Source organism: Schistocerca americana, chromosome 1 (assembly GCF_021461395.2).
Source record: "Schistocerca americana isolate TAMUIC-IGC-003095 chromosome 1, iqSchAmer2.1, whole genome shotgun sequence".
Taxonomy (NCBI): Eukaryota; Metazoa; Arthropoda; class Insecta; order Orthoptera; family Acrididae; genus Schistocerca; species Schistocerca americana.
In genome coordinates, this window is record NC_060119.1 from 1135087402 (window position 1) to 1135102022 (window position 14621).

A 14621-nucleotide genomic window follows, 5' to 3' on the forward strand; every position below is an offset into this window, starting at 1 on the left:
CCTATCCTGGTGGGAACCTACCATCCATTGCCGTCTTTCTATCAGCCGTACTAGGTTGACCCATGGTATTTTATTCTGCAATTAGCTATCGCCCGTTTGTAGTTGTGCTCACCCTTCCTGGTAGTCCGTATTTTGCTGGACTGCTGCTGACTTCTGGCCCTTCATACTAAGTATTCCTTTCCACCTTCCTTGTCACGGTTGTTGGAGGACAGCCCTCTCGTGATTCTCTGTCTTCAGATTTCTTCGTGAAGGTGGTTTGTAATCCCAGGTTTAAGTCCTTGAAGTTCCCTCATGGAATTGGAGTCCCTCACTTAGTGCTGGCATTAGTTATAGAGGCCTTGGCCTTGCCTCCATGCAGGCCAGATTCTCCACCCTTTCCCCTTGTGTTTTCTCTGGTCAGTTTAGTTCCCCCTCTCCTGGTGGTATCCCTGTTGTCTTGATCATGCTACAGTGTGGGGATTGTGATGGGTTGTCGCGATGCTGGTGCTCACATGCATGTAGCAGTTCTGGTGCAGCCCTGCTCACAGTTTCCTCCCACTCCCTCCTCTTCTTTCCTCTTCCTGCTGCCCTGACGTTTCTTTTATCTCATTGTTTGCCTGATTTCACTTCCTCATGACTGGACTGTCTTGCTTGTGTTGTTCCTCCTTTGCTTCCTGCCACCTCAGATTACAGTTCCTCGTGGTCTCACGTGCTGAAGACGGTCAGTCCTTGGCCACGGTAAATCCGTTTATTTTTCAGAAAGGTGTTGATGCAGTTGCTGGGCCTGTGAAATCCTGCTCTCATTTACGGAATGGCACTTTGCTTTTGGAGACTGCTTCTGATTCTCAAGCACAACAACTGCTCGGTGCCTCACTTCTCCACGGCTACCCTGTTCGTGTCGAGGCCCGTAGAACTTTGAATGCTTCCCATGGTGTAATTTACACCGGGCTGCTCGACGGTCTTAACTGAGGCCAAAATCCAATCTTACCTCTCTGATCAGGGTGACATTGCCGTCCATTGTGTAACAAAAATGGTAGATTCCTCCTTAGTGCCTATCCGCACTCATTTCCTCACCTTTGATAGAGTGGTGCTGCCATCCAAGATCAAAGCAGGCTATGAAATTAACACAGTCCGGCCATACATTCCGAACCCGATGTGCTGCTACTAGTGTCATCATTTCAACCACACTAGAACGTCATGTCGACACCCAGCCAAATGTCACCTGTGGTAGGGTTGCACACAAGGGTGATTGTCTGCCTCCTTCTCCCCACTGTATCAACTGCTGCCACCATGCTGCCTCCTCTCGGGATCGTCCCGTGTATCTTGATGAGCGAGCTGTCAGAGAGATCCAGGTAAAGGAAAAGTGCCTTACCTGGTAGCTCGCAAGTTACTGGCTAGTCACAAACTCTGTGGTCTGGCGTCTGTAGTTCTGTTCTTGTTACCCCTCGCTCCATGAAGGACATGGCCATGCAGACATGCAACATCAAATTCAGCTCTGAGATTGCGAAATCGTCCAGTGTCAAGGTAGCATCGTATCCCCCCTTCCTGCTGTGCAACAAACCATCAAACTCTCGCCTCAAGGGGCAAAGCCACCAGCTACACAACCAGTAGGCAGGAAAGGGCAGAAGGAGTACTCCTGTGTATACTTCTTCCATCCCTCCAGCCAAACAGCGGATTCTTCCTCTAAACAGAAAGGCTCGAAGAAGACCGTCAAAGAGGAACGGTCTTCTCCTTCACCAACTCGACGATCCTGTTTGATGGTGTCGCCACGTGGTACCTTAACCCGGCCGGCCTCTGTCTCACCAGTGCGCACCACCAACTGTTTTTCAGCATTGGACTCCACGGACCGACTGCACCAGCAAGCTGATGCTTCTGTGGACCCCAAGGAGCAGGATCCTCGTGCTTCTGTGCCCTTTAGTAGTGACTACACTGGCTGTCTCTCGGCAGCTGCAGAGTTGACACCCCTACATCTTTTCTCATCATGACTGTCCTCCAATGGAATGTTTGCGGCCGTCTGTCCCACAAAGAGGGTTTATGGCTGCTTTTAGCATCACAGCATCCCCTTGTACTCTGCCTTCAGGAAACTAAATTGTGCCCTCACGACCGCTTTGAGCTTTCACATTACTTACTGCTTCATTTTGACCTTCCCCCTGAGCTCGGCTTTCCATCTCATGGGGGCGTCATGCTGCTCATATGGAATGAAATTCGTATTCAATGCATCTCTCTGACTACCCATTTTCAAGCTGTTGCACTTCACCTTTTTCTTTCCCGCCTTTTTCCCTCTGTACCAACTATGTACCTCTATCATTCAATGTCACCAGGGCAGACTTACTTCAGCTTATTGGGCAGCTACCTTCCCTGTTTTTGCTACTCGGTGACTTCTCCCAGGACCTGTCAGAGAGGTGCTCTGTTGGCTGACCACCTTAACCACATTAAACTCTTCTTCTTTAACACTGGAGCACCCACCTTCCTTTCAGACTCCTTACTGCTGCAGAATGTTCCATTCCTTGCACTTCCTCTTTACCACATTGTGTCCCAGTCCCTTGGTGGACTGAGGCATTCCGCGACGCAATTCGCGCACGGAGACGTGCTCTCTGGGTTTTTAACTGCCACCCTATGATGGCAAACTGCATACATTATAAACAGATGCATGCAAAGTGTTGTCACGTTCTTTGGGATAGCAAAAGAGCTAGCTGGAGTTCATTCACTTGTTCTTTTAACAGTTCCACCCCTTCCTCTGTCGTGTGGGCCAGCATCCGACGGCTCTCTGGTACCAAGATCCATTCCCCAATTTCTGCCCTGACAGTAGCAGATGATGTCATTGTGGACCCTATTGCTCTCTCCAACACCCTGGGCCGCCAGTTTGTGGACGTTTTGAGCTCTTTGCACTATCACCCTGCCGTCCTCCATTGGAAATGAGCAGAGGAGGCTCACGTGATACCCTTCTCTTCTCCGAATTGTGAATGCTACAATGCCGCCTTTACTATGAGGGAATTGGATCATTCTCTCAGTTAATCTCAATCCACTCCAGGGCCAGACGCCATCCATATTCAGCTGTTGTGGCACCTTTCTCTTTGGGGGGGGGGGGGGGGGCAAGCTCTTTCTGCTTAACATGTACAACCGCATCTGGGCAGAGGGCACATTTCCCGGATGCTGGCGTGAAGCCACCGTCATATCCATACCTAAGCCCAGTAAGGACAAACCTTCTTTTTAGCTATTGCCCCATCTCTTTTATCAGCTGTGTTTGCAATGTGATGGAACAAATGATCCGTGCCCGGCTGGTATGGTGGCTTCAGTCTCACAATTTACTAACGCATGCACAGTGTGGATTTAGAGGGTGGCCTTCTGCAGTTGACCATCGTGTTGACCAACGTGTTGCTTTGTCCAACCATTTCATGAATGAATGGTTTTGTGCGGAAATCCCAGACTGGCCGTATTTTTAGATTCAGAGAAGAACTGCAACACCTGCTGGAGAACTGGTATCATCCATACTCTTTACACGTGGGGCTTCCTTGGCCGCCTGCCCTGTTTCCTTCAGGCATTTTTACAGGATAGAGTTTTCAAGGTGCATTTGGGTTCTGCTTTGTCGGATGTCTTTATCCTGGAAAATGGTGTGCCTCAGGGTTCCTTCGTGAGTGTCATCCTCTTTGCTTTCGCCATTAACCCTATAATGGCGTGTCTCCTGCCGGGCATCTCCGGCTCCCTTTTTGTTGACAATTTTTCCATCTTTTGTAGTTCTCCATGGACCTGTCTTGCTGAGCAGCGTCTTCAGCACCGTCTTGATTGTGTTAACTCCTGGAGCATTGACAATGGCTTTCGCTTTTCCACTGCCAAAAACGTCTGTATGAATTTCTGGCAGCGCAGATAGTTTCTCTCACCATCTCTACACCTTGGGCCTGTTGCCCTTCCGTTCATTGAAATTACGAAATTCTTGAGACTCATGCTCAATAGGAAACTCTTGGTCCTCCCATGTATCTTACCTGGCAGCCCGCAATGCGGTCCCTCAGTGTCTTACATGTCCTCTATGGTAATTCCTTGGGTGCCGATTGAACCGCCACCCTCCATTTGTACCTACCAATCCCTTGTCCGTTTGAAATTCGATTATGGGTGCTTTGTTTATGCATCTGCATGCCCATCCCTCTTATGCCGTCTTAACACTATCCACCATCATGGCATCTGTTTGGCCACAGGTGCCTTTTACACCAGCCCGACTGAAGCTGCTGAACTACCACTGTCCTACTGCTGTGACTTTCTCCTCAGCAGGTATGCATGCTGTTTGTCTGCATGTGTGGCGACCCATCCTATGCCACCTCCTCTGATGATTCCTTTGATCATCAGTATGGGGCTTGTCCTTCTTTTCTCTGTTACCTTCTGGAGTCCGCTTTCAGCACTTGCTACAGCGGATTAACTCCACACTACCTGCACGTTTCCCGGTGGGTGTGAACCCTTCGCCACCTTGGCTTTGTGAAGTGGCCCATGTTAACCTTGGCCTTCATTCACTTTCTAAGGACACTACTCCAGCCTCAGTCTATCATCTTCAGTTTCATGACCTTCGCATGGAACTTCGCGATAGTACCTTTGTCTTCACTGATGGCTCTTGGACTGACCGTGGGGTCAGGTGTGCCTTTGTCATCGGCATCTGTGTCTTTTGATATCAGTCCCACTCCTCAGTATTTACAGCTGAGCTCTTTTCTTTTTACCAGGCCATGGAGTACATCTGGCAACACAGCCTTTTCAATTGTGTCCTCTGCTCAAACTCTCTCATTGCCCTTCACAGTCTATGTGCACTGTAAACCGCCCATCCCTTAGTGCAGCAGGTCCAGGAAAACTATCAACTGCTCACTCTTGGTGGAGCCAGTGTGATGTTTCTGTGGGTTCGTGGTCATGTTGGTCTGCCAGGAAACGAGGCTGCTGATGCTGCTGCCAAAGCTGTGGTCCTTGTACAGCAGTCTGCGATTACCTATATTCCCTCCAGTGATCTCTGTGTTGCCGTCTGTCAAGAGGTGGTGTTCCTTTGACATCACCAATGGTCCCCCTTTCACGAGATAAAGCTGTGGCTTACCCTCTCCCAGCGGCTTGGACGACCACCTCTCGTCCCTTCTGCCGGAAGGAAGTTATTTTAACTCAGCTGTATATTGGGAACTGCCTTTTTAGCCATCATCATTTGCTAAGTGGCGCTACCCCACCACTTTGTACACATAGCACCCGATTTTTAAGTGTTCGTCATGTCCTGATGGAATGTCTATTTTTTGACCTTTTATGTTCCCATTTGGGTTTGCTGTCCGAGTTAGTGACCATTTTAGCAAATGACGTGTGGGCTGTTGACCACATTTTACTTTTTATCCTCCAAAGCAATATGGCGAAGGCCATTTGAGTTTTATTTTTGGACCTCTATTTCTGTATGGTGTCTTTTTTAGCCCTTTTTCCTTGTGCCCATCTTTAGCTGTCTTCTATTATGTTAGTTGTGATTGACTTATAGCCATTTTTTAACTCCTCTCTGTCTTAGTTATATAGTTTTGACTTGGGCACGTATGACCCCAGTTGTTTGTGCACCCTAAAAGAAAAGAAAACAAAACAAACAAAACAAAACTCATTCTGTTGCTTCTGTATGCCAGGAGTGCCTATTACTGTGTCAATCACACAGGGAGTCTGTGTGATGATCAAACGGAGGTATGTTTGTACGACCCTCCTATGTGAATGATTTCGTAAATGCTAGAGTTTAAAACTTCAGCTTTCCTTTTGCTGTCTTCTATTTCTGCTTCAGGGTGGTCAGTAAGTGACTGGTTAGAAGCCTTTGATCTCATTAGTGCTTTGACATGGGACCAGAATTTTCTTGGGTTCTTGGCAAGATCTTTTACTAAGATATGACAGTGGTAGTTGTATGCTTTGTGTGTTGATCTTTTTGCACACACCAGAATTTTACTATTTTTTGCCAGTTATCATTTGCATGTTCTTTTTTGAACCAAGAAGGCAACAGTCTCTGCTTCCTCAGCATAATCTCAATTTTGTTATTAAACCAGAGTGGGTCTTTTTTATCCTGAGTGCACTTCTTCAGCACATACTTCTCCAGAGTGTGACTTAGAATCAGTTTAAACTTGGCCTGTAACTACTCTACATCCATCATATTGAGGCTAATGATGTTCTTTCATTGTCTTGAGTGAGGTGCTAACAACTGCTTATCTGCTCTTTCTAGCAGAAATATTTCCCTTGCCTGCTTGATGGGTATATTGCTGTGAAGACATCATAACCACTAATCCCTGCTTGTGTACTTGATAATGTCAGACTTGTTTGTAGCTAATGTCCAAAATATTTCCATGGCATGTTGGCTATTGAACTAGCTGCTCAAGGCAGTTTTTGGAAAATGTGTTCAAAAGTACTTCACAAGACTGCCTGTCCATACCACCTGCAATGACTCCATAGATGTCCCAGTCTGTACTTGATAGGTTAGTTGCCTCCAACTAATATTGTCTGTTCAGTGTATTTTTGCTTTGTTGAGTGTAGACTTTCTTTGAATGCTTCAGAAACTGTTACAGCAACATAGGGTGACCGTTAAAAATGTCCAATAATTAACTAGAATTTACCAAGATATGTTACATACTTTCAGATAATTTCACAGCAAGGCTCAATTTCAACCTAATAGACACAATATTTTCATCTTCTGCAATGAACACTCCCCTTCCACGGTATCTAATCTCTCTTTCCAGTATATATTCCATACCTAGTTAAATATTTCATAGCTTCCTACTTTGGGTTTCAGCCAGCTCTGTTCCAAGAATAATTTGAACATGGCAACTTCCCTGGAGGGCAGAAAATTCAAGAACAATGTTATAAGTACTTCAACTTACAGTTAAACTTTTGACAGTAAACATGTCTTTACTTCATACATAGTTTGAACTCGTTCTCTGCGTTTGTCTGGCAAGCATCCATCAGGGAACCTAAAAGTGCAACCTAGTCTTAAAATCCCTCATGTGCACTCAACAAGTCCTCTGTCACCTGAGTAGCTGCTGCGTTTGTGTTGCACACGCATAACCTACAGTTTAATGTGGGCTCAGAGCTATGGTGCAACTCTGCATTTTTTCATCTTAACAATTTTTGTCAGAGATGTGAGAAATAAGTGAAACATAAAAATCCTAGGATTGAGGAAATATTTAACATCAGGCCTTTTTATTTTTAGTCTGGCACTTTACCATTAAGCCACTGAGTGCAAATTCCTGTGATTTGTATCATTGATTTAAGTTTATAAAATTACCTGTTTTATTTTTATTTTATAGGTGAAGGAGATTGAAAAACGTGATGCTGTACTTACACCAAAGCAACAAATTGATCGCCTTTTGCGACCGGGATCTACCTATTTTAACCTCAACCCATTTGAGGTTCTGCAAGTTGACTCTGAAGCCAATCTTGATGAAGTGAAGAAAAAGTACAAGCGTGTATGTATTTATATATTTTCATGTTACAAGCTTTGTCAATGGTAATGCCTTATTTAGTAAAATGATCATTATTGCTCATATGAATTTTCTGCATGTTAGGTCTATTCTGTTAATCAGAGAAAAATATAAAATAAAAAAAGAAAGTCGCCCAGCTGTAAGCAGTTAATTCTTTCCAGCCCTTTCTCAAATGCTGCAGCTAAGCCAGTTGAACATCATGTATGTTTTTTACTGTGTATTGTAAAGATTCTTCTAGATTTTTTGGAATAGTCCAGTAACCTTGTCATGAAATGGGAGGGCCTAAGTTACAATTTTTTGGGGAGATGTGGGAGGGGGAGGAATGTGAGTGAAATGCAAAATTCAAGGTTGCAATTTTGGCACGGCATATGACCCCCCCCCCCCTCCCCCCCCCCCTCCCGATTTCTGAGTATCCCAAAAACTATTAAATGTTCACACTTGAAAATTTCAAGCTAATTTTCATGTTTCATTATATACAGTTATCTTTGTATCTTGGATAATTTGTCTGAAGTGATTCAGTGAAGTAAACATTTATTCAATGTAATATTTGAAAGGGGATGATGCATTGGTATAGGAATGACGATACATAATAAGGGATAGGAACCTGATGATTTCTGTGAACCTAATATTATGAGTGAGTTGATAAAAAAACTAAGGAAATGTAATGTGATATGAAGTTAGTCACAACAATGCATTGTGAATGTTTACAAGAACAAACAAACAGTCTGTTTATGTAGTGTGTCTAGCATGCGCGAGTCAGCGTCACCTTCTGTGTGTGGGCAAAGCATTTCCAGCAGCACTAAACCAGTAGGCAATGAAAGAAATGACCCCCCCCTGCCACCCTCTCTCCTCTCCACTGTTTTCATTCCTTTCATAACTCCCTCTTCCCTTTCAAACTATCTCCTCCACTCTCCACTCAATTGATAGCAAAGGCTAGAACAGTAACATGCAGTTGATTCACTTTTCAATATCATGACTTGAAAATTGGTTATTTTTGCCATTGAGACTTGAAATTTCCACAATGTTGGAGAAGGGATTGTCTGAGAGTTCTGTGTGTTTCATATGTAGTGCAATTTTAAAGGAAGGTCATCTAGCGTTGAGGAAATAAATGGAGCTAAAACCCTAAAAATGTCCAATGCTCCATTGGGAAGTAGTGACAATGTTTATTGAAATGTTTTGCTGAAGTTTATGTACATACAACATGCCAGAAGCTTTACAACAATCCTATTGATCAGAACAACTGTTAAATGTGGAGACACACATGTGACAAGAACTTCCACTGAGAAATTAAACTTCAAGAACAATGTTTCCTACGGGGAGAAGTCATAACAAAAGAATTTCTTGATGCTCGGAAGAAAAAATTGACTGAAAAAGTGATACTATTATTACTGTCAAGGAGGAGTGGAACTCATACTGAAAGTCACTAAAAGAAGTGATGAATGGGTGATGAAACTAAAGGAATGAATTACAGAGGAGACTAACTTAGTAGCACTTGACATGAGATAGCATCTGTTTTGCTTAGTATGATATGAAAAGCAACATCCAAAGAACTTCCAAGTGGTGGTCATACACAGTGTACCCATATTTGCTTATCTTGAAGAGCATGCAGATTAGTGCCAGTTTTTACTTCCCCTACTTTTCGATCTGATAGGAGAAAAAGCTTGATGGAGTATAAAGAAATAACTGACTGACAAGTATGGGGATGACATACTCATCACAGACATTACATTAAAAAAAAGTTATATGCTCCGAGAATACTGATCGCTAGATCCTTAGAAATGGCTGATATGAAGAAACCGGTAAAATAAGTCATCAGCATGAAAGGTTGTCAGTTGCGAAGGCAGCTGCTCATACCATTTAAGAAGGCATTATATCGCAAGTTTATGACACAGCTGCCCACAAATGTCAACTGAATTCTTGAGTGATGTAAGATCTGTAATCATTGAGTCACTCAAACTATTCTTGGAACCTTTGATCCTCACAAGTAAATGAATCATCGTGGATTGTTATTGTACAAAAAGTGTGTAGCTCTTACACATTCGATAATATCATCGGTGTGGCCCCACTTCTTTTTCTTTTAGTACTACATGGCATTGGAATGTAATTATATCACAAGTTTTAAGTCAGAACATCTTGTTGAAATGCTGGAATTCATAAGATTTTCAGATAGTTGGTAAATCCCAATAACTCAGTACCTGGAAGGAAGAAGGAAAAATACAATGCTTGACATTTTGCTCTGCTAATCAACTTGTACACCGGAATCCCTTTGTGCAGTTGGACACATTTGACAATCATGTGAACAACAAAGATTTATCAAGAACTGTTATAAAAGAATTGAACAGCATTCATTCAATACCTAGAGATATTACACAACTCAATACAGATGCTGCATGGCTGTATGGCAAGAGTTTGCTACTACCTGGGTGGGTGGGTTCATGGAAGAGGCTACAAAAGACTTGCCATTTCAGAAAATTAAAGTGGTATGACTACCATTCATAAACGACCTCCCATCTCATTGTGATACCATACTCACTTCCCTTCGAATGGTGAGCCAGAAATGTCAGGCTTATGGCCAGAAAACCTGGTTTGTCACATTCAACCAACCATTTTACTTTAAAGCAAAAGAGATCCTAAGCAACAGTAGTGATTCTGATGTAAATAATGTGGGTGTGAGATTGGGAGTATTTCAGCTAATAGTGTCATTTGTATTATTGGCAATATAATGGGGCGGGAGGGGGGGGTGGTTAAAAGAGTTGTATGCGAATGTTTATGATTAAAACAGTATCGACAAGGTGATACCTGTCCATTCATATGTCAAAGCTGCAAGGTGTTACACTTGTGCCTATCTAGCGTTAGCACAGGAGGTGGTGAAAACAATTGCCTTGACAGCAGAAGCAATATTTGTGCACAAAATATTCTGTCAGACTGTGACAAATCTACAATTTTAAAAGTGTGTGAAAAAGACAATTCCACAAGAACTGGGTGGAATTGGTTACATAGTTCATCTGAACCTAGAGGATGAGAGACTATATTTTGCATCTGACACCATCTAACAATTGCTCCTGTTCTTTCATGTTGCAGGCCACTTTTTTATGCCAAGTGTGCGCATCTATCTGCAGCACATCTTGGACATAAGCAAAAAGATGGATTCCACTGAATATTCAGTATTTACAGATGATGGATCCTTCACCATCAGTTGTTCACAATAGTTCTGGTTGTGTGTGGTCACATTAGCAGTTCTGGTTGTGTGTGGTCACATTAGCAGTTCTGGTTGTGTGTGGTCACATTCTGAGCAGCACGTAGAAATTAGATTTATTTTGTAAAACGGATGTGATAATGTTCTTTAGCAGTGGAGTTGTAGGAGAGAAAAGGGTCAACTGTCTTACGGCCAGAGATATTGGGAAGAAAGCAATGTTGAAGGCTGTAGGTGAAAACTTACAAAATGTCAAATTAGAGTGTAAAACCAAAGTTCTCTCTCATGTGACTATTGACCACCTCACACTGTTTCACAGGATATGCATTTTGAAAAAGTCAGATGAGGATTTGATCTTCTTCACATAAGAGTTTTCACCATTCACAATGTCTCTAGTCTCTTGCTGGAATGAAGAAGGCAATAAGTTCTTTTTGTATGCAGCATTCCAACCTGTCAATCTTGAGTCATGAGGGAAAACTAAATTTGTTGTTGTAGGTGGTGGTTATCTCCTTCACAAAGTGCTGTGACCCAAGCACTCCTCATTTGAGTTGCTAGTTGTCTAATATGTACAATATATCAAGGCATGGTACAGTCAGACAATAGCTGTTTTGTTTGATGGTTATCCAACAGTGCCTGGCCATAAGAGTACAAAGGACCCTGAACATAATTGCTGAGTTTAGGCACATTCTTCTTTGGAGAGGATATTTGAGGAGACAATCACTTTTAATGTTTCCCAAGAAATTTTTTTGTTTGTTGATAAAAACAAATATCACAGCTGCTGAATGGTAAATTTGAAGCCGAACACATGGAGGGGTTTGAGGCTGAAGAATATGCTGGTGTGCTGATCATCACTATAGCTATCAGAAAGGCCTCTCATTTTCAGGTTGTGGTTACTGCAGTAGAGGATGTAGACTTGTTAGTCATTCTCACTGGTCTCAGGAGTCCCACACGAGGTATCATATACCTTCAGAAATTTTGAAAAGGCAAAATGCCAGATGTCTTCCATTCATCGACCTTGACATTCGTGGTCAATCGCCTCATCACTTTCACTCATGCCTTCAGTGGGTGTGATTTCACGTCATGCTTCTTTGGACAGGAAAAGCTGAAATTGCTCCAGATACTACAGAAACATGTAGACCTTAAAGAGACAGCTGCAGTTTTTTTCTAATTCAGCTGTGACACCAGATGAAATATCCGAAGCTGGGGAAAAACAGTCATTGAGTTGTATGGCGAGGAAAGACCCAGTCAACCCTCTGTTACCTGCACTACCAGTTCTTCACAAAGGCTACAGCCAAGACCAGTTTCAACCTGGCCAGACTTCCTCCCACGAAAGGTGCAGCAAAGCTACATTTGTTTTGCATATACCACCAGGTGCAGCAGCAGGCAACAGCCAGTCATGCGAAAACCTTCCTGAAATTATGGTAGAGTTTGATTTCAACACCCAAGATTCGGACGAGCTCAACAACGATGAGATGGACAGGCTGTTCGAACAAATCAAGGAACAATATCAGATATACTTCCATCAAGGTTTTGCCTTGGGATAATCAACAAATATTTGTGTTCCATTTCAGTACGTTCAGGAAGAGGAAAATGGCACTGGAGGAGGTGGATTGGCAGATTTGTTGGCCCTGGTCCTTCAAATAGGAGAAAACATCTTTAATTCAAATCTTGTGTACACTATAATTCACTTTATTTACACTTTTTGTGAACACATGATGTAAATGTTTGTTAATTAAATTTTTATTTGCTCTTTTTTTTTTCTTCAGTTTGTTGACTTGTCCTGAACAGTGATGTCCCATCAAACATCCCCTCCACCACTCTTCAAAATGTTAATTGAATAAATGTTTACTTCACTGAATCATTTTAGAGAGGTTATTGAATATATAAAGACAACTGAATGTGATGAAACATGAAAATTGGCTTAAAATTGTCAAGTTTGGAAAATTTCCCAAACTTTGAAAAGCTGTATCTCAGAAACTATTAGGTCTTCTGCTCCTGTTTTGATCTCAAAGTGTAGCAAATTCAGCCTAGTTTAAAAATCTGTAGAATGAATGCTGTTGAAAATGAGTTCCTTCATGGTCAAAATGGGAAAAAACTAAAAAAAGTCCAAAAACTGCAGTTTCAAAAGTAATTGGGGTGGGGGGGGGGGGCTTCTATGGTCAAAAACTTAAATTTTGCATCTGTCACATCCTTTACAAGGGAAAAGAAGAAACCCACTACAATCACTCAATGCAACTTATGATGGGCTATTTAAAACTTAAATGCTAATTATTTTCTGCATCTTGTAAATAGCAACAGTGGCAATACATAAATTGTAATCTGGTTTCGTTAAATTTTAGATTTTACTCAGCATGTTTGAATGCACAAACAATATACACAGAAAAGTGATCTTGGATGTTTTTGTAATGGATATGTATTTTAAATTTGGTTGATTTGTTGATGCTGTTCTTAAATTGAAGCAATTTATTGGCAGACTTTTACTTCTGAAGAAAAAGGAAATCGGAATGTAGATTTGAACAGTCTTGAAGCCTGTGCACTACTCCTGCTTCCACGAATATCGCAAGGATGTTATAAAGCCGATCTGAAGGTGTGCCACACACTGAAGGGATGGTTGGCTGTTGAGGCGAAAGTCATTAGCAGCCAACTTCTGGGGAACCTACAGAGCATCAGTTGTACTGGGCTTAACCAGACAAATGGGACTCTGACTGGGTGAACTGTAGAGATCACTAGGTGTTTGTGGGAACACCATGTAACCACACAAACACAAAAGCAAATCTGTAAATGGTGTGGGTTGGCTGTTACAGGTCACAACATTGGTTATAGATAAAAATCTTTGAGTTACATATTCTGTCATCTAAAATTATTTGTCATTCATAGTTGTAGATATGAGAACCAACAATCCTTATCATTCGTTTTTTAAAATTCAGGGACAAATAAATACTTTGAAATAGAAGACGATTCTCATCTGCTTGGTAACTGTCACCCGTTAGCTTCAGCCTATGAATTCACTGACTCACTCAAAAAATTCTTCGTAAATGTTTTTATGTTTTTAAAACAGCTGTACTTTCTTCCACATATCTCTTGGCGCAGTGCACAATATTATACTGTTGTAATAAAGAAGCATTTACTGCCAATACTAAAAGTAACATAAAACAAATGGTATTCCAGAAGTCACCAGCAAATGGATGCTGCTGCTAGTCATCCAGTTGAGTTGTTGATTCCAGTGTCACGTCATGTCATGTGCTACATCTATCGTACATGGTCTAAGATGATAACTTACTTGGCTGAACGAAGTCTTGCAATGAATACTCAAATGTCTTCGCCGATCTCCAGCTTGTACCTCGAATAAAATAACAACAGTGATCGACATATACTACATTTAATATTTTCTTGTTTTCTTATCTTTAAATAAGTGCCCAACACCAATGTTTCTGTCTAATCATTCATATATTAATTACTCAAGGCCCAAAGTCAACGTGTGACAAGGTTGCATCATGGCTGCTTCCAGACTAACTGATAAGACTAGTCCCTCTTTTTCCTTTCATATACATCCCGTGAAATTTACGTATATACGCTCATGGAATGTCTATGGACTTGCGGGACAGTGTGTTGTGCTCCAAAGATATACTATTGCTACATCCAAGCAGCTATTTCTACTCAACGATTCTTTTTAAATAGCTGTCATGCATCATCCTCAAATATTTTCTTCTCAGTGCACATAAAAATAGAAAAACTGACGATAGCTTAGATTTAATTCATCCTATTTCCACTCAGAGTATCACATGTCAGTAAGAACTACATTAGTATGCACATCACACCCTTAGAGTTGCCCATGACACTGTATTGCCCACGAAGCAGGGTCATTTGTCCAGTGCCAGATTTCATTGTAAACAGCTTAAGTAATCACCCTGCTTGGAGCAAAAATTGTCATGTTTTTGTAAAAGAAAAGAAAATCCAAGAAATTAAAGTGACTAAGACAATTCCTTTTACTGAGAAGGAGAAAA

At 42.0% G+C, this 14621-nt stretch overlaps 1 protein-coding gene across 1 annotated transcript in view; it reads left to right on the plus strand.

Annotated features, from left to right (window-relative positions):
• LOC124619195 (dnaJ homolog subfamily C member 8) overlaps positions 1-14621 on the plus strand; it is a 78865-nt gene that overhangs the window by 20311 nt on the left and 43933 nt on the right. The window contains exon 2 of the mRNA XM_047145417.1: positions 7251-7409. Coding sequence (XP_047001373.1) covers positions 7251-7409 — 159 coding nt within the window. The remainder of the gene's footprint in view (positions 1-7250; positions 7410-14621) is intronic.